The following is a 19,136-nucleotide window of genomic DNA, read 5'->3' on the forward strand; positions in this document are numbered from 1 at the left end:
GGTAATGATAAATTTGTTAAATACTGTATAAACATATCAGACTGACAACAACAAAGGAGTATATGATGTCAAACGTGAACGAAAATATCATCCAGAAACTGGGAAATAGTCTACAAGGAAAATAAGATGGGAAATAAACACAGAAGCAGGTGTGACCAACAAGGAAATAAATCAGAATTGCACTAAATGCAGACTACAGGGTAGAGAGATCCAGAGGTTCAGGGAAAGCTTGACTCCATGTCTCGACAGGTTGACAATCTGGCAGAGACTGAATGAGCAGAGGGAGTATATAAAGACTGGCCTGGGCTGATTACTGAATGAGGGGCAGCTGCAGGTAAAGGAGGGAGGTGGCAAAAGGTGGACCGGAAGAGACTGAGAAATGGAACTGGACTGGGGAAAACATGTAAACAAAAAGGCAGAACTGTGACAGAACTGATCTTTAAAGCTGCATTGTGGAACTTTTCTGGGGGAGTGTCCAAGGAGATATTCTGACTTGACACATGATATTAACAGCAGTGTTGGGGAGTAACAGATTACATGTACCAGAGTTATGTAATCAGAGTACAAATTATGAGTAACTGTATTCAGTTACAGTTACAGTTTCAGAGAGTGGTAATTGGATTACAGTTACTTTGTTGAAATAAATGGATTACACGGCGGGATTTTCCTGTTTTCACATTTTGGGCTAAACCAGGACTAAACAAGGACAAAACCAGGACTAAACCAGGTTTAAACCAGGACTAAACCAGAAGTAAACCAGGACTAAACCAGAAGTAAACCAGGACTAAACCAGGTCTAAACCAGGACTAAACCAGAAGTAAACCAGGACTAAACCAGAAGTAAACCAGGACTAAACCAGAAGTAAACCAGAAGTAAACCAGAAGTAAACCAGGACTAAACCAGAAGTAAACCAGGACTAAACCAGAAGTAAACCAGGACTAAACCAGGACTAAACCAGGACTAAACCAGGACTAAACCAGAAGTAAACCAGGACTAAACCAGAAGTAAACCAGGACTAAACCAGGACTAAACCAGAAGTAAACCAGGACTAAACCAGGACTAAACCAGGACTAAACTAAACCAGAAGTAAACCAGGACTAAACCAGGACTAAACCAGAAGTAAATCAGGACTAAACAATATGACACTAACAGTAGTGTGGACATAATTTAAGATGATCTTATATAAAAATCATTTCTCTATCAATAATATTTTTTATTTGGTTAAGTCAAGACTGGACTTTTTATTGTCTTTAAACAGACAAAACATTTTATTTTAAGATATTCTAGTCTTTGTTTCTCTACAGTAAATAAAAGTCTGTTCATGGAGACTTGGGCTCAACAGACAATTTGAAGAGAACAAACATGAATTTTCAGGATGTGGTTGGTACATTCGTGTAGTTTTAAAAAGCATGACAATATCAAGTAATCCAAAGTATTCAGATTACATTACTCAGTTTAAGTAATTTAATGGATTCTGTTACAAACTACATTTTGGGGTCTGTAATCTGTAATATGTAGGGGATTACATTTTAAAGTAACCTTCCCAACACTGATTAATGTTTGGTATTAAACCTTTCTATCTTCATGGAAACCAAACCAGACCAAGTTACAGGTCAGATCTGTGGAGAGGTGACCCCGCTGTGTCTGTTTTTCTAGGTATTTTTGAGCAATAAAACCTTGACTTGAAAAGCCTTTGGTTCTGTCATAAATGAAAGCGTTAATGATAACTTTTCTAAAATCAAAATTCAAGATTTGGAACCATTTACTGCACATGTTAATGCTGTAGATCCTAACATCAAATTCACCCGTGAAGATGCCAAGAACAACACTTTGGCTTTGTTAGGTTGTGCAGTAATGATAGGAGAAGACCGGCGACTCCAGGTTGGAGTACCTGCTTTTTGATTCTCACCACCCACTGCAACACAAACTTGGAGTTATTCAGGCACTACAACACAGGACTCAAGTGGTGCCTACAAGCACAGAGGGAAAGGAGAAAGAAGAACAACATGTGCACAAAGCCCTCTCTGTTTGTGGAGATCCAAAGTGGGCCTTTAACAAAACCGAGAACTAAAAAACAGGACAACAGAGAATCAGAACCCAGGAGAAAGGGGGGAACTATTCCTACATGGCTGGTGTTTCTGAAAAACTACAGAAGATTTTCAGTCAACATGAGATCCCGGTAAGACAGAAACTGGTCCAACCAAAGGACAAAACACCGAGCCACAAACAAAGCAACGTGGTCTACTCCATTCAGTGCAGTGAAGACGAGACGAGAGAGCAGCAGTGGACCTCAGTCTGCTGTACATCTCCACTTAAAAGCCACAGGCCACTCATTTGAGGACAGTGAGGTCCAGATTTTAGCCAGAGAGAAACACTGGTTTGAGAGGGGAGTGAAAGAATTCATTTTTGTTTCGAAAGGGAATCCTTCTCTAAACAGAAATGGACTCAGACACCATCTACCTCCTATTTACAACTCCATCCTCAAACCTAAATCAAAACAAACAAGAGAACAACAGGTGTAGTCAGGTCAGGTCCAGAGGTGTGGAAGCTCCATTATGGCCATGAATTGTTCTGTTAATTAGACCCCACACCCTGTACAGGTCAACAGGCCAAACTAACAAACAGAAACTGTAAACAAGTGTGTGTTAGTTTCAGTGTGGTTTGCTCCTCCCTGCAGATATAAGCAGTGTTGGGGAGTAACAGATTACATGTACCAGAGTTACGTAATCAGAGTACAAATTATGAGTAACTGTATTCGGTTACAGTTACTGTTTCAGTAAGTGGTAATTAGATTACAGTTACTTGGTTGAAATAAACAAAAAAAAGGTATTTTCCTGTTTTCACATTTTGGGCTATATCCCTTCCTTTTCTTTTTTTTTTTCTTCAGTAATTCCACTCATTGCCGGGCACTAAATCAGGTCTAAACCAGATCTAAACCAGGACTAAAATCAGGTCTAAATTAGGTCTAAATTAGGTCTAAACTAGGACTAAACCAGGACTAAACCAAGACTAAACCAGGTCTAAACTATGTCTCAGACAGGATTTAACAGGACTAAATCATGCCGTGTGGACGTGTCTCCTCGTCTTCTATCAATAATATTTTGAATTTGGTTAAGTAAAGACAGACAAAACATCTTATGTGAAGATGTCCGAGTCTTTGCTTCTCTACAGCAAATCAAGTAACCCAAAGTATTCAGATTACATTACTCACTTTAAGTAATTTAATGGATTCCGTTACAAACTTCATTTTGGTGTGTGTAATCTGTACTCTGTAGGGGATTACATTTTAAAAGTCACCTTCCCAACACTGGATATAAGGAAGTGTCCACCAGCATCTGACCACAACTGAAGAAGCAGCTTGGATGAGCTGAGAAACGTCTTCAACCAAACTAACTTTTGTCCAGTCGACAAACTGAATTTTCTCCTCATGGATTCTACCTGGACGACTGAGGGATTCTTCACACGAAAGAGTTCGGATTTAAAAGTGTTTAATATGTTTTTTAATCATGTAAATTGGACTGAAATGGAGCAAAGAATTATGGTCTATGTACTTCCTTTTGTTTCTTTTAACTACTGCTGCACCATAACAATTCATTTAAGACGTAAAAAGACGTGTAATTCGATCTTTTGTGATGGTCCATGATATTTCTGTGAGCTCTTTGGTGATACGATATGACAATATTTCAGTTACTGTTGCGTCCTTCTACAAGAACTCGTTCCAAAACACAGTGTGAGCAGTGCAGTCGTCCAGGTCAATACCTTTATAATGAAGTTATATTAACTCTGCACTGTGCTAATTACACAACACAGATCTATGAAGTTAATCATTGAGACGTGTCAGTGACGGATCCGAGCAGCTCCACTCTATAATCAAAAGCTGTTATTACATTATCCATCATTCTGCAGCGATCCATAAAAACACACCCGATCAATCACTGTTTAAAGTCAGACTCAACTCTGAATTCACCTTTGTTTGCTACAAAACTTTGCGTATGGTCATTTAATAATATTATCTGAGATGTTTCTACCATAGACTGTACAGAAATGGAGCTGGTAGCCGAGGTGAGCATCGTCACGCTTCCCAATTCACTTTTTACTGAAAAAATGTTGCCCTTCTATGGAGTAAGAAAGCTTTCAGAAATATTCATGCCCATAGAATAGAAATCTGTGAGTATTTGGGAAATCGGTGCATATTTGTCTGTAACTGCGCATAAAATAAATATTTGTAAACTCTTGAATGAGTCCAGTCGTGCATAAAATAGATTGTGTGTATTTTATCCATCAGAATACGAACTGAAAAGTTACAACGTCAAGAATTACAATTACGAAATGAAAATTTACGATTACGCTTTACAAATACGAATTCACAGACAGTTTATTTTAGATTTATTTTCACAATAAATTTTAATGAACACACGTGTTGGTCAGCTGCAGTGTTGTACAAGTTCACACTTTTCATGAACTAGTTCAAAGTTCAGTTCACACATGTTCAAAGTGAACAGTTCACGTTCAGAGTTCACAATTTTAATTTTGACCTAGTTCAATGTTCAGTCAATATTATTTTTAGGTGAGATATGTAAATTAAAGTCTGAACTTAGTCTTCATACTGACTTCCAGTTTACAACAACTTTACAACATAAAAACCATAAGCACTGTAGAGCCACCTCAGCACGTCTGACATTATACTGTGTTTAATTCAGCTTTGACATATTTGTTTACGTTTTACAGAAACGAAACTTAAAATCACATGGCTCATTTGCATAAACTGTAAATGCTGGAAAAAAGCAGCTTTTTCCTTGTGCGCTGATGCATCAGCTTCTGTTGGACTAAAGGACATGACTATATGTGTTCTTTCTGTGAAGCATGATTTGTAGAATGCACTGAAAGTGAATGAGGGCGGCTCCACTGCACCTGCGTATGGAGCTGCACATCCTGCACACGGAGATTTCAGAAAATAGGATTCATCCTATTTTTTAACACTCTATGTGAGCATATGTGCATATCCCCATCAAAATACACAGAGAGCATGGATCTTTTGTTGTATTTGTGCGTTTATCATCAGCACAATGTACTCCTGGGCACTTCAGTATCCTGTGAACGAGCCCAGCTCCACAAAGACTGTTGATTAATGCTTTCCCATTGAGAAACACAGAGCCGGAGCCATGCCCTGATGAAACCACAGCCATGCGTCAACGCAAAGGCGGCTTCACTGACAGCTGCAGCAGGACGTACACACGCAGCACTGGTTCAATGGGATGTCAATGGGAAAGACGATCAAACTTGACTGGGCGTGTTTAGCCTCTTGTATCAAGTCCACAGTGAAACTAAAAAGTGCGAGCAGACCTTGTCACTCGACTCCTCGAGTGAAAACAAATTCTGATGTTTAATTGAACCCCAACAGTGACGTACGTCGTTCATCACACATAATTTGAACAAATTCACGTTCAAGTTCTAGATTTACAAAAGTGTTGCGTTCAGTTCAAAGTTCACAGAAAAATGACCGTGTTCAATGAACATGAACATGCACTACACTGGTCACTGTTGTAGCTCCTTGTTGTGCCATTACTCCATTTTTACCCGTAATTGAAATTCTTGGCGTCGTAATTTTCAATTCGTATTCTGATGGATAAAAAACACACAATATATTTAATGTAGGACTGGACTGATTTGAGAGTTTACGAATATTTATTTTATGCGCAACTACAGCAAAATATACACGGATTTCTATTCTATGTGCATGAATATATCTGAAAGCTTTCTTACTCCATACCCTTCTCTTTGTAACTGCTGCAGTGACCCTCATCATTTTGGTCGTAAATGTTTGTATTAACTCCCTCTAACTGATCCTGTGGTTTTTATTTTGCTATTTTGTCTTTAAATCAAGATCTGAACATTAATAACAGACTAATCAGGCGCTTTCTTTCTCAATTTGATTGACAGCGTCTCTAAGGTAAGGGAGGGGGCATTACCTTCAACAGCCCTGCTCCGTATTGCCTCTTTGGTTGCTACGATACAAGGTAGGAATTTCAAATATAGAACTCGGCTCCAAATTCACACCTATAACTGCAAGTGTCGCTGAGCTTCATTTGACTGGAGCTGAACTCTGTGGGTGACGTCACACTCGCTTAGTCTACTTCTTTATACAGTCTGTAGTTCCAAGTCATTTTTGGCAACTTTAGAACAAACTAGGTCCATTTGCAGCTTTGTGGTAAAAAATTTACCACTGCAATTTCAAGTACTATGTGACATCACACAGGACTGCCCTGATTGCAGACAGGTGTTTCTGATACAAACACCTGTCTGCAGGGGCGGAGTGTGCAGTGTGAATACTTGTTAGACCGATCACACTGTTCCTTATACCTCCAGACACTGCCCCTCCTCCTCCTTAATCTCCCCTTTAGTCCTCCAGACCCCGCGCCTCTTCAATCTCCCCTTTAGTCCTCCAGGCCCCACCCCTCCTCTCTCCTCAATCTTCCCTTTAGTGCTCCAGACCCCTCCTCCCCCTCACTCTCCCCTTTAGTCCTCCACACTCCGTTCCTTTCCCCCCTCACTCCCCATTTAGTCCTCCAGACCCCTCCCCTTCTTCCCCTCACTCTCCCCTTTAGTCCTCCAGACCCTGCTCCTCCTCCCCCCTCTAGTCCTCCAGACCCCGACCCCCACTCTTCCCTTTAGTCCTTCAGACTCTGCTCCCTCCTCCCCCTCACACTCCCCTTTTGTCCTCCAGACCCCCCCCCTCCCTCACTTCTACCTGTTAGTCCTTCAGACCCCGCCTCTGCTCAATCTCCCCTTTAGTCCTCCAGACCCCTCCCCTCCTCCACCCTCATTCTCCCCTTTAGTCCTCCAGACCCCGCACCTCCTCCTCCTTCACTCTTCCCTTTAGTCCTTCAGACCCCCCCTCCCACACTCTTCTCTTTAGTTCTCAAGACCCCCCTCTCTCCTCTTTAGTCCTCCAGACCCCGCCCCTCTCCCCCCTCACTCTCCCCTTTAGTCCTCCAAACCCCCTCTCTCCCATTTAGTCCTCCAGACCCTTACCCTCCTCCTTCATCACTCTCCCCTTTAGTCCTCCAGACCCCCCACACTCTTCCCTTTAGTTCTCAAGACCCCCCTCTCCCCTTTAGTCCTTCAGATCCCGCCCCGCCCCCACACTCTCCCCTTTAGTCCCCCAGACCCCGCCCCCCTCCCCCCTCACTCTCCAATTTAGTCCTCCAGACCCCCCCACACTCTTCCCTTTAGTTCTCAAGACCCTCCCCCTCTCCCCTTTAGTCCTCCAGACCCCACCCCCTCACTCTCCCCTTTAATCCTCCAGACCCATCCCTTCCTCCCTCCCGTTTAGTCCTACAGATATATTTTTTGTAACTTTAGATAAACATGTTAAATGCCCTAAACCGTGGAACATTCCAGGCAAAGCATCAGCATCTCCATGGAGACGAGCCTGTGCGTCAGGAAAGTTCCACAGTGCCCTTTAAAGGACAGAGTGTGGTGTTATTGTTGGACGGCCTCAGGACACAATCACTCTGCACTTTTATTGATTTGTTCTGACAGTTTTTCAGAGAGGACATTTTTCATTGGTCCACGGCCACAAACACTCGGGTTCCGTTTGTTCCTTTTGCTGCAGTAAAACAGGTCGTGATGACGCTAACCACTCTGCCACTCTGACGCTAACCACTCTGCCACTCTGACGCTAACCACTCTGCCACTCTGCTTAAAGAACCTTGAAAAGCCTGCGTTTGAACTCTGAGTGGGCTTGCCTCTCCACAGATCTGACCTGTAACTTGGCCTGCTGGCGTCACGTATTTGTTTTCCTGGAGACAGGTAAGTTTAACGCTCTACTGTGGAACATTCTGATGAAGTTAAGCAGCACCTTCCACCAGAAAAGTGACACAGTGCAGCTTTAATGTGGCCTCTCCTCCTGTTGGTCAGCCTCCGTCATGCTCTGAGTGACTGACAGGCGGAATGAACCAATCACGGTGTTGCTTTCAGAACAGCACATGAATCATGAATCGTGGCAGAAAAGTCGAACCTGAGTTGCCCTGGGGCGGACTGGCTCAGATATGGCTGCCGATCCAACTGCAACGAGCCCTTACTCTTACACTTACCACTTATAACAGTATGGGTAAAGTGTGCTGCCCAAGGACACAATGGCAGAGCTGACATCATTGCTCTTCATTTTATGTTTTGATTTCTCTTCTCTTACAAACTTACGGACGTTAACGATAAATCGATAAATCAAGTATTTGTTTAATATTGGCCTCACCACAACACGATCCCCAAACCCACAGTGATACAGACACAGTAAAGTACTGCAGTAATACAGACGAGGTAAAGTACTGCAGTTATACTATCAAACCCACAGGCAGTGATACAGACGAGGTAAAGTACTGCAGTAATACAGACGAGGTAAAGTACTGCAGTAATACAGACGAGTTAAAGTACTGCAGTAATACAGACGAGGTAAAGTACTGCAGTAATACAGACGAGGTAAAGTACTGCAGTAATACAGACGAGGTAAAGTACTGCAGTAATACAGACGAGGTAAAGTACTGCAGTAATACAGACGAGGTAAAGTACTGCAGTAATACAGACGAGGTAAAGTACTGCAGTAATACAGACGAGGTAAAGTACTGCAGTAATACAGACGAGGTAAAGTACTGCAGTAATACAGACGAGGTAAAGTACTGCAGTAATACAGACGAGGTAAAGTACTGCAGTAATACAAGTGACTAAAAACACAATGAAAACACTTCATATTTACACATCACAGCCATCTTGGATTCTGACTTGTAATTCTTGCTCAGTCGACTTTTTCCAGCACCAAGGTTTGAGTCGCACCGTCCCAGGAAACGGGGCGTGTCATGTTTGTTGCTAGGCAACTTCCTCGGAAAACTGATTCAGGAGGAAAATCGAACTCAGGGAGACTTTGAACGGGGAAAAGGCAGCAGGATGAACAGAGCAGATTAGAACAGAAATGAAGAGGCCAAAATCTTATGTTTAAAACGAACAAACTGAAACTTTGTATTGTTTCCTCGTTTAAATAAATATTTCTTTATTGTGTTTTCAAACAATAATAAGACATTTGTTTAAATCCTGGTTCAAGTCTGATGTAAAACTCTTGTTTCGATTTGTTATCATAAAGACCAGACCTGGGCCTTGTGCAGCTCCAGGGACACTATACAGCTCTTTGTTGATTCTGATCATTTAAGCTCATTTGTAATTACAAAATAAACATATTTTATCATTTGACCTCATGCATGAACTAAAGCTGCATTGTTTAATTTTAGAGGTGTTTTAAAATGACATTTTTTGTTCAGCAGTTTCACTTTTTCATTGTTTAGTCAGAACATAAACTCTTCCCAGTCTGAGCAGCTCGTCTAAATGACAAGATTTAATACTTTTTTATAAAGAAATACAGTTTATATTCTGCAGGATTGAGTGAAGCATTTTGGCCTCCACAGTTTTTTTCTGTTTCTCATGTGGCCTCATGGAAAAAAAAACTATGTCCCAGTCCTGATATAGACTCATATTAAACTGTCTGGACATATGTTTTATCTTCTTTAAAATAGGAATAAATTATTGCTGTAAATGTGTAAGATCAGTTAGTTTAGTTTATTTGTTTAATGACAGAGGACAGTGCACATCAACACGACCCTCACACGAGAGACGCTCCAGAGGAACTGTGTGTCCCTGTTCTGAGCAGGACGTGAAAGAAACTAAAATACTTTTATTACTCAGAAAATACCAACTTTACTTCACTCTGTGCTGTATGTTTGAAGATACATGCAGGACTCAACCAGGACTACACCAGGACTAAACCAGGACTAAACCAGGACTCAACCAGGACTAAACCAGGACTAAACTAGGACTCAACCAGGACTAAAGCAGGACTAAACCAGGACTAAACTAGGACTAAACCAGGACTAAACTAGGACTAAACCAGGACTAAACCAGGACTAAAGCAGGACTCAACCAGGACTCAACCAGGACTAAACCAGGACTAAAGCAGGACTAAACCAGGACTAAACTAGGACTAAACCAGGACTAAATTAGGACTACACCAGGACTAAACTAGGATTAAACCAGGACTAAACTAGGACTAAACCATTACTAAACTAGGACTAAACCAGGACTAAAGCAGGACTAAACCAGACCAGGACTAAAGCAGGACTCAAGCAGGACTAAACCAGGACTAAACTAGGACTAAACCAGGACTAAACCAGGACTAAAGCAGGACTAGAGAAGGACTAAACCAGGACTAAACCAGAACTCACCCAGGACTAAAGCAGAACTCAACCAGGATTAAACCAGGACTAAAGCAAGATTCAACCAGGACTAAACCAGGACTAAACCAGGACTAAACCAGGACTAAACTAGGACTAAACTAGGACTAAACCAGGACTAAACCAGGACTAAACCAGGACTAAAGCAGGACTAAAGCATGTAAATAATTCAAAGTGATTTTTGTCAAATGAAGTCATTTGTGGACTAACTCATGCACTGAAACGTCCCACAGTGTGCGAGGGCAGTGAAAGCAGCAGTGAAGGCGGTGCCAGTGGATTTGGTCTAAGAGGTTTATGTGTTGCTCATTGGCACAAAGTCAGGAGCAGAAGGTTCAAGGACGACCTCGGCTTAATCTGAGCTGAATCTGAACCAAAACAAAGTCTGAGGATAAACGACTAAAGAGCTGCACTAACACAAACAACAACAGCAAACATATTTAAACCAGTCAGACTGTCTGGAATGTTCCGCAGTGAGGCATTAAATCTGTGTTCATTCAGTCATTCATGTGCAAATGCAAGAACTCAAGAAAATACCATCTCTCCTTCGCTTGGTGGTGCCTCTTTAATGACACATGTTTTATTTAATGTTTTACTGTGGAATATTCCCGGTAAAGCAATAGTATCTCCATGGCGACGAGCGAGTGTCAGAGCCTCAAGTGAAAAGTGACAGAGTGCAGCTTTAGTTTAGTCGCAGCGTGTTGACTAACGTGGTGACAGTGAGTTAATGGCAGAACTTCACCCACAAACCTTCAAGCCCATGTCTGACTAGTGCATAGTGTTGTTGTGTCCTTGAGCAAGACACTTCGCCTTGCCAATTTCAAAAACACCAGATGGAGTTTTACGTAATTAGAGCTTTTTGTTATGCACATTTAATAGAGATGTAAAAAACTACGGAAGCCCTGAGAGGCAAGAGAAAAGAAAAAAAAAAGAAGAGAGGCAGGTCATTTGGGCTTGATTTTCTAAAAAAAAAAAAAAAAAAAAAAAAATTATACTGTTATTTTTTTTCTCTTGTTTTTTTTTTTTTTTTTCCACCGTTAATGTGGCTGATGAAAAAAACAAAAAAAACAACAACAAAAAAACACTCAGAACCTAAGTATTTCCTGGAAGCCCTGAGAGGCAAGAGAGAGAGAAAAAAAAAGAGTCATTTGGGCTCTATTTTCTCTAAGTGTGTTTTTTTTTTTTTTTTTTTTTTTTTTTTCACCAACCAAAAAATATATATATATACTTTTTTTTTTTCACAGTTAATGTGGCTGTATCAGACTCTCAACACTTTGGACGGTTCTTTCTTACCTGAGAGCACGGTGAAGACGGCGGCGAAGGCGTTGAGTTTGAGTCCATCGATGACGTTGGTGGAGTGAAAGAGCTCGAGACACATGAGACTGAAACCAACCACCAGCAGAAGAATGTACAGGACCTCCGAGACCACGGACAGCCACAGCACTCCTGACACAGACGATGAGTGGAGCAGAGAGAAACATGTTAGGTACTTTATTGTCTCCTTGTGAGGGAATTTCTCTGAATTTGACACATCCTTCAGTGTCTCTAGTTAAACGTGTGAGGAGATGTGGGACCATCTCCAGGTCAACTGAAGGATTTGACCTGTTTGACCTGTTGTGTGTGTGGTAAATGGTCACATTTTTCCACGTTCAAGGCACTCACAGCACTTTACAACAAGGAACCACTCACCCATTCATACACCAGTGTACACAGACACTAGGGGCTAGGGGGTTAAGTGTCTTGCCCAAGGACACAACAGCAGCATTCATCTGTGGGAGCTGGAATCACACCAGCCAACCTGTGGGTCAGTGGATCTGACCACTCAACCTAAGATGTTTTTTTTGTGATGTTTTGAGAGCTGGATTCAAACCGCCAACCTTCAGATCAGTGGGCAAATGCTCTACCAACTGAGCTACTGCCGCCCGTGTTTGTGTTATGTGTGTTGTGTGTGTTGTGTGTGTTGTGTGTGTGTGTATGTGTGTGTGTTGTGTGTGTTGTGTGTGTGTTGTGTGTTGTGTGTTGTGTTGTGTGTTATGTGTGTTCTGTATGTTGTGTGTGTGTGTGTGTGTTGTGTATGTTGTGTGTGTGTTTGTGTGTATGTGTGTTTGTGTGTTGTGTTGTGTGTGTTGTGTATGTGTGTGTGTGTTATGTGTGTTATGTGTGTTGTGTGTTGTTGTGTGTGTTCTGTATGTTTGTGTGTGTTGTGTATGTGTTCTGTATGTTGTGTGTGTGTGTGTGTGTGTTGTGTGTGTGTGTGTGTGTGTGTGTTGTGTGTGTGTGTGTGTGTGTGTGTGTGTGTGTGTGTGTGTGTGTGTGTTGTGTGTGTGTGTGTGTGTGTGTGTGTATGTGTGTTGTGTGTGTTGTGTGTGTGTGTGTGTGTGTGTGTGTGTGTGTGTGTGTGTGTGTGTGTGTGTGTGTGTGTGTGTGTGTGTGTGTGTGTGTGTGTGTGTGTGTGTGTGTGTGTTATGTGTGTTGTGTGTGTGTGTGTGTGTGTATGTGTGTGTGTGTGTGTGTGTTGTGTGTGTGTGTGTGTGTGTGTGTGTGTGTGTATGTGTGTGTATGTGTGTGTTGTGTGTGTGTGTGTGTGTGTGTATGTGTGTGTGTGTGTGTGTGTGTTGTGTGTGTGTGTGTGTGTGTGTGTGTGTGTGTGTGTGTGTGTGTGTGTGTATGTGTGTGTTGTGTGTTGTGTGTGTGTGTGTGTGTGTGTGTGTGTGTGTGTGTGTGTGTTGTGTGTGTGTGTGTGTGTGTGTGTGTGTGTGTGTGTGTTGTGTGTTGTGTGTGTGTGTGTGTGTGTGTGTGTGTGTGTGTTGTGTGTGTGTGTGTGTGTGTGTGTGTGTGTGTGTGTGTGTGTTGTGTGTGTGTGTGTGTGTGTGTGTGTGTGTGTGTGTGTGTGTGTGTGTGTGTGTGTGTGTGTGTGTGTGTGTGTGTGTGTGTGTGTGTGTGTTGTGTGTGTGTGTGTGTGTGTGTGTGTGACATGTTGTGTGTTGTGTGTGTGTGTGTGTGTGTGTGTGTGTGTTGTGTGTGTGTGTGTGTGTGTGTGTGTGTGTGTGTGTGTGTGTGTGTGTGTGTTATGTGTGTTGTGTGTGTTGTGTGTGGTGTGTGTGTGCGTTGTACATGTTGTGTGTTGGGAAAGCAGGAAGTGTAATAATAATACTGCACAGGGTTTCTCAGGGGTGTAGTGGTTGTGGTATGTGGGGTCCACCCACTTCTCCCAACGGAAGATAATATAAGATAACAATATCTTAAATTAATAATATAAGATAATAATATCTTAAATTAATAATATAAGATAATAATATCTTAAATTAATAATATAAGATAATAATATCTTAAATTAATATATAAGATAATAATATCTTAAATTAATAATATAAGATAATAATATTAATTAAAGATAATAATATCTTAAATTAATAATATAAGATAATAATATCTTAAATTAATAATATAAGATAATATCTAAATAATAATATATCTTAAATTATAATAATATCTTAAATTAATAATATAAGATAAGATAATAACAAATATAAAATAGCTACAACTTAAATGTCAAATTGGAGCTACAGGCAACGATGAAAACAAACTGCACAGACTCATGAAATCTGGACTACTGTCATATAGAGACCTGAACCAGGACTGAACCAGGACTGAACCAGAACTGAACCAGGACTGAACCAGAACTGAACCAGGACTGAACCAGGACTGAACCAGACTGACCAGAACTGAACCAGGACTGAACCAGGACTGAACCAGGACTAAACCAGGACTGAACCAGAACTGAACCAGAACTGAACCAGGACTGAACCAGGACTGAACCAGAACCAGAACTGAACCAGGACTGAACCAGAACTGAACCAGGACTGAACCAGAACTGAACCAAGAACTGAACCAGAACTGAACCAGGACTGAACCAGGACTGAACCAGAACTGAGTGTTATGATGGGCCCAGAGGTGCTCCCACGTAGACCATCTGGTGACTGCAATCGACGCAGAGCTCCGCGTCCCATGGGGGTAAGACCTGGTTTAGTCCTGGTTTAGTCCTGGTTTAGTCCTGGTTTAAGTAAGTAAGTCTTTATTTCTATAGCATTTTTCATAGACATACATCACAAAGTTGCTTTACAGAGCATTCTTCAGAATTATTCATTCACTCTATAGGCGAGTTTCATCTGACGTCATTGTTATTAAAAGCCCGCGTTGCATGCTGGGAAATATTTTGGTCGGAGGCAAGAAACAGGATAGTGGTCAAACACAGTGCGTAACCTCTCGTATTTATCCCCGATAATGGTAAATTCCTGCTGCATTATCAGGATGCACAAATAGAAGCACGGAAGAAGGAAAATGTCTTTTTCGTATTTTGTGTGAAAAGAACCACTAACAGTGAATTAAACGGCTTTCAAACATTCACAGAACAAACGTAGAAGATCCTAACAAACCGTGGACTCCAACAAGTTCAACAACACATCGAGACTCTTGGAGGTTTTCATCTTTTCTGCTGTGAATGGCCCAGGAGTTTCCACCAAGTCATTGTGGATATCGCCGAAGTGAATATTTGTCCAGGTAGTTGGTGATTCTGACCAGAAATTTGGTTTGGTTTCACCTTTTGTCGGGGTTGAAAAGGGTGATTTGGCTCCGTCGATGCTTATGACCAATTTCTGGTCAAATGGTCTTGGGTCCTCTGCCGTTAGAGTGGATAAATAACCGGGATCAATACCCTTTACGTGCTTTCTCGCTCCGTCCGTCATGTTGAATTAGTGTTTCTTGCCGCCGACCAAAATAATTCCCAGCATGCAACGCACACTTTTGTCAACAATGAAACCTCGCCTATATCTAGTGGTGGAAAGGTACTATTGTAGCCACAGCTGCCCTGGGGCAGACTGACAGAAGCGTGGCTGCCATGCCAATCAGCACCATCGGTCCCTCCGACCACCACCATCACTCACACACACACCACTTTCATGTGGGTGATATGTCTTGCCTAAGGACACAATAACAGTTATTCCCACTAGCGCCCCACTGTGGCTCTTGACTTGTCTCCCATCCAAGTACTAACCAGGCCCCACCCTGCTGAGCTTCTGAGATCTGACGGGATCAGGATTCGACAAGATGGTTTGGCCACATACACATGGTTTAGTGCTGGTTTAATACTGGTTTAGTCCTGGTTTAGTCCTGGTTTAGTCCTGGCTCAGTTCTGGTTTAGTCCTGGTTTAGTCCTTTTTTAGTCCTGGCTCAGTTCTGGTTTAATCTTGGTTTAGTCCTGGTTTAGTCCTGGCTCAGTTCTGGTTTAGTCCTGGTTTAGTCCTTTTTTAGTCCTGGCTCAGTTCTGGTTTAATCTTGGTTTAGTCCTGGTTTAGTCCTGGCTCAGTTCTGGTTTAATCTTGGTTTAGTCCTGGCTCAGTTCTGGTTTAATCTTGGTTTAGTCCTGGTTTAGTCCTGGCTCAGTTCTGGTTTAATCTTGGTTTAGTCCTGGTTTAGTCCTGGCTCAGTTCTGGTTTAATCTTGGTTTAGTCCTGGTTCAATTGTGAATCGTTTACCCCCACTTTAAACCTCCTCACTCCACGTACACTGGGATTGCTGGAGTATCTTTTAAAGCGACTCTGTTCTGATTTGTTCTAATGTCGTTTCCTCAAACAGACCTGGACACGAGTTTTATTTTGTTTCATTTCATTTAACACACAAACCTGCACATTTACACTCACACTGCAAAAAACTAAATCCAGTCCAGTTCAGACGACTTGAATTAAGAAAGTTTGATCCTGATTTTAATAAATTTCACTTGAAAAATAAAATGATCTGACAATGGAACAAGACTTTTTTTTCTTAAAATATGAAAATACATCTTGCTACACTGAAAATAAGAAAAACAACAACTTTTTACATTTAAAATAAGAAACAAAATCAAATGTCACTTGAATTAAAAAAAAACAAAAAACACATTTATTCCATTTGCAGATAATTTTACATTTCAAGGCGAACTGAATCAAATAAAGCAAAATATTCTTAATTTAACTCATTTTAATTTAACTAGATATAGTTTTTTGGTTTTTTTTCCAGTGTAGTTCTTCTCTCAAACTAAAAACACTGTTCCACCTTGTGATGTCATCATGTGGTAATACAGGAAGTGCTCCACTGTGTTTTTAAACTCCACACACCTTCACTAGAATCATCTGGATCATTTTAATCTCCACTGAACTAAAGATAAAAGGAGCTGTTCACTTGAAAACTACCACTTGATGACATCACAAGGTGGAACAGAGCATCTGGAGCTTTGGAGATGTAAACAGACTAATAAAAAAGATTTACTCAAACATGTGAATGAAACAAAACACAACTCCAGCTCTTTTTTTTTTTTTTTTTTTTTTTGAGGAGAAACAACAATAACTCCAAAGTTCACATGAGTAATAAAAAAGCTCTAAATCAAAAAGTTCCACAGTGAACCTTTACACAGACAGTTATGAATACTGCTGGACTTCTATCTATTGCTTTGTCCTGAGTTTAACGAGGCCCTGGTGGATTCTTTTTTTTACAAATTCATATTTCAGAAGCTCACAAACAGGAAACAGCTCTGACACACGTCTTTATAACGACCATATAAGGCCGCGAGGGTGCGTTTGATTTCCCCACCCGCCCCTCCTCCTGAGCCGGGGGGAGACATTACAACTGTGATCAAGTGCTCCCCCGAGTGTGTCCACGACAAGACCAGGACCAGGACTAGACCAGGACTAGACCGGGACTGGACCGGGACTAGACCGGGACTGAACCAGGTCTACAGCAGGTCTAAACCAGGACTGAACCAGGACTGAACCAGGATTAAACCAGGACTAAACCAGGACTGAACCAGGATTAAACCAGGACTGAACCAGGATTAAACCAGGACTAAACCAGGATTAAACCAGGACTGAACCAGGATTAAACCAGGACTAAGAACCAGGACTGAACCAGGATTAAACCAGGACTAAACCAGGACTGAACCAGGATTAAACCAGGACTAGACCAGGACTGAACCAGGTCTACAGCAGGTCTAAACCAGGACTGAACCGAGACTACACCAGGAGTACACCAGGACTCAACCAGGATTAATCCAGGACTATATAAGGACTGAACCAGGACTAAACCAGAACTCAACCTGGACTGAACCAGGACTGAGCCAAAGTCAGTTATGTATAAAGTTAGAAGGACCAAGTTTGGGTTTAGTCTGAGTTCAGGATTTTATTTTTTCAATTCTAAATCTTAAATGGAGGAGTTCATTTGAGTCTCTGAGTCTGGGAGTCTGAGTCCAAGAGTCTGAGTCTGAGAGTCTGAGTCTGAGAGTCTCAGTCTTAGTCCGAGAGTCTGTAGCTAAGAGTCTGAATCCAAGAGTCTTAGGCTACGTTCAGACTGCAGGGCTTAATGCTCAATTCCGATTTTTTTGTGAAATCCGATGTTTTTGCGAGGTCGTTCACATTGCCAATTAAATGCGACTTGTCTGTGACTTCAGTGTGAACGGTAAACGGCCCGAAAGTGTCCCGCATGCGCACTGGAGGACACGATGACGTCAACCCCATGCGTCAACCGCAGCGAGCGTGCTCTGTGTTTACGGAAGTTGTCCAAATATGGTCGCGAGCATTGAGCACCTGGCAATTTTACAGTTCCGGTTTCCGCCTGCTTCAGCGCAGAATAGTGACGTTTGTCGCTTGTTAATGACGTGTAGGTCGGATGGATGCGCTTTGGCCGTTCAGACTGAAGTCGCATGTCAAAATATGTATCGGATTCAGGACCACATATCCAAGTGGCCTGGGTCGCATTTGAAAAATTCGGATCTGTGCCGTTCAGACTGTCATTAAAAGATCGGATACAGGTCACATAGAAGCCAAAAAATCGGATTTGGGTCACTTCAGGCTGCAGTCTGAACGCAGCCTTAGTCCGAGAGTCTGAGTCCAAGAGTCTTAGTCTGAGAGTCTGAGTCTTAGTTTGAGTTTCAGAGTCTTAGTTTGAGTTTCAGAGTCTTAGTTTGAGTTTTAGAGTCTTAGTCTGAGTTTCAGAGTCTGAGAGTGTTGGTCTGAGTCTTAGTCTGAGAGTCTTAGTTAGAGTTTCAGAGTTTCAGAGTCTGAGAGTGTTGGTCTGAGTCTTAGTCTGAGAGTCTTAGTTAGAGTTTCAGAGTTTCAGAGTCTGAGAGTGTTGGTGTTGGTGTGGGGAGCAGCAGCTGTGCCATAAACCACTGTCACATTCACGCTGCTCGTCCTGCTCCACCGACCAAGGGCACAGCTACACGTGCACTCTCTACACGTGCACTCTCTTCACGTGCACTCTCTTCACGTGCACGCCCCTCACTTGCACTGTTCTACGTGCACTCTCCTCACGTGCACTACAAACTCAAACAGGTTTTAAAATGTTCAGCTCCAGAACTGTCATGTCTGAGTTTGTGAGTGAAACATGGAGCTGAAAGAAAACCCCAAACACACAGCTGCTGTTCAGACGACATCATCATCCTACAGACCAGTCATATTTAAGTACAGACAGGACACTTGTTCAGACGCACGTTTCTGTCGCAGCACTAACAGAAATGGTCAGGTTTAACATTTATGCGTTCAGCTTTTGGAGATTTGACATCCTCATGCTCTACAATCTGAAAAGCACCAATGGAAATGATTATTATTACATCAAATATTACAAACTGATTCACAAGACTCGTGCACGCTCCCCTCGTGCACGCTCCCCTCGTGCACGCTCCCCTCGTGCGCGGCTCCAGATGGCCTCACACCTGAGCCATGTGCCGCTCTCATGATTAAATCGTCCTCACAGTGAGAGACAGAGACGCCCACAGACACGTCCTCTGTGGCACAAACATCATTCTCTCGTTTTATTGATACTTTGCAGCTGATGTCA

The 19,136-nt window shown here is 42.0% G+C and overlaps 1 protein-coding gene across 1 annotated transcript in view; it reads right to left on the reverse strand.

Moving 5' to 3' along the window:
* gsg1l (gsg1-like) overlaps window positions 1-19,136 on the reverse strand; it is a 37,149-nt gene that overhangs the window by 3,217 nt on the left and 14,796 nt on the right. The window contains exon 3 of the mRNA XM_055152773.1: window positions 11,565-11,717. Coding sequence (XP_055008748.1) covers window positions 11,565-11,717 — 153 coding nt within the window. The remainder of the gene's footprint in view (window positions 1-11,564; window positions 11,718-19,136) is intronic.

This window comes from Boleophthalmus pectinirostris, unplaced genomic scaffold, assembly GCF_026225935.1.
Source record: "Boleophthalmus pectinirostris isolate CB_2022bp ecotype Guang Dong unplaced genomic scaffold, ASM2622593v1 HiC_scaffold_17, whole genome shotgun sequence".
In the NCBI taxonomy this organism is placed as follows: Eukaryota; Metazoa; Chordata; class Actinopteri; order Gobiiformes; family Gobiidae; genus Boleophthalmus; species Boleophthalmus pectinirostris.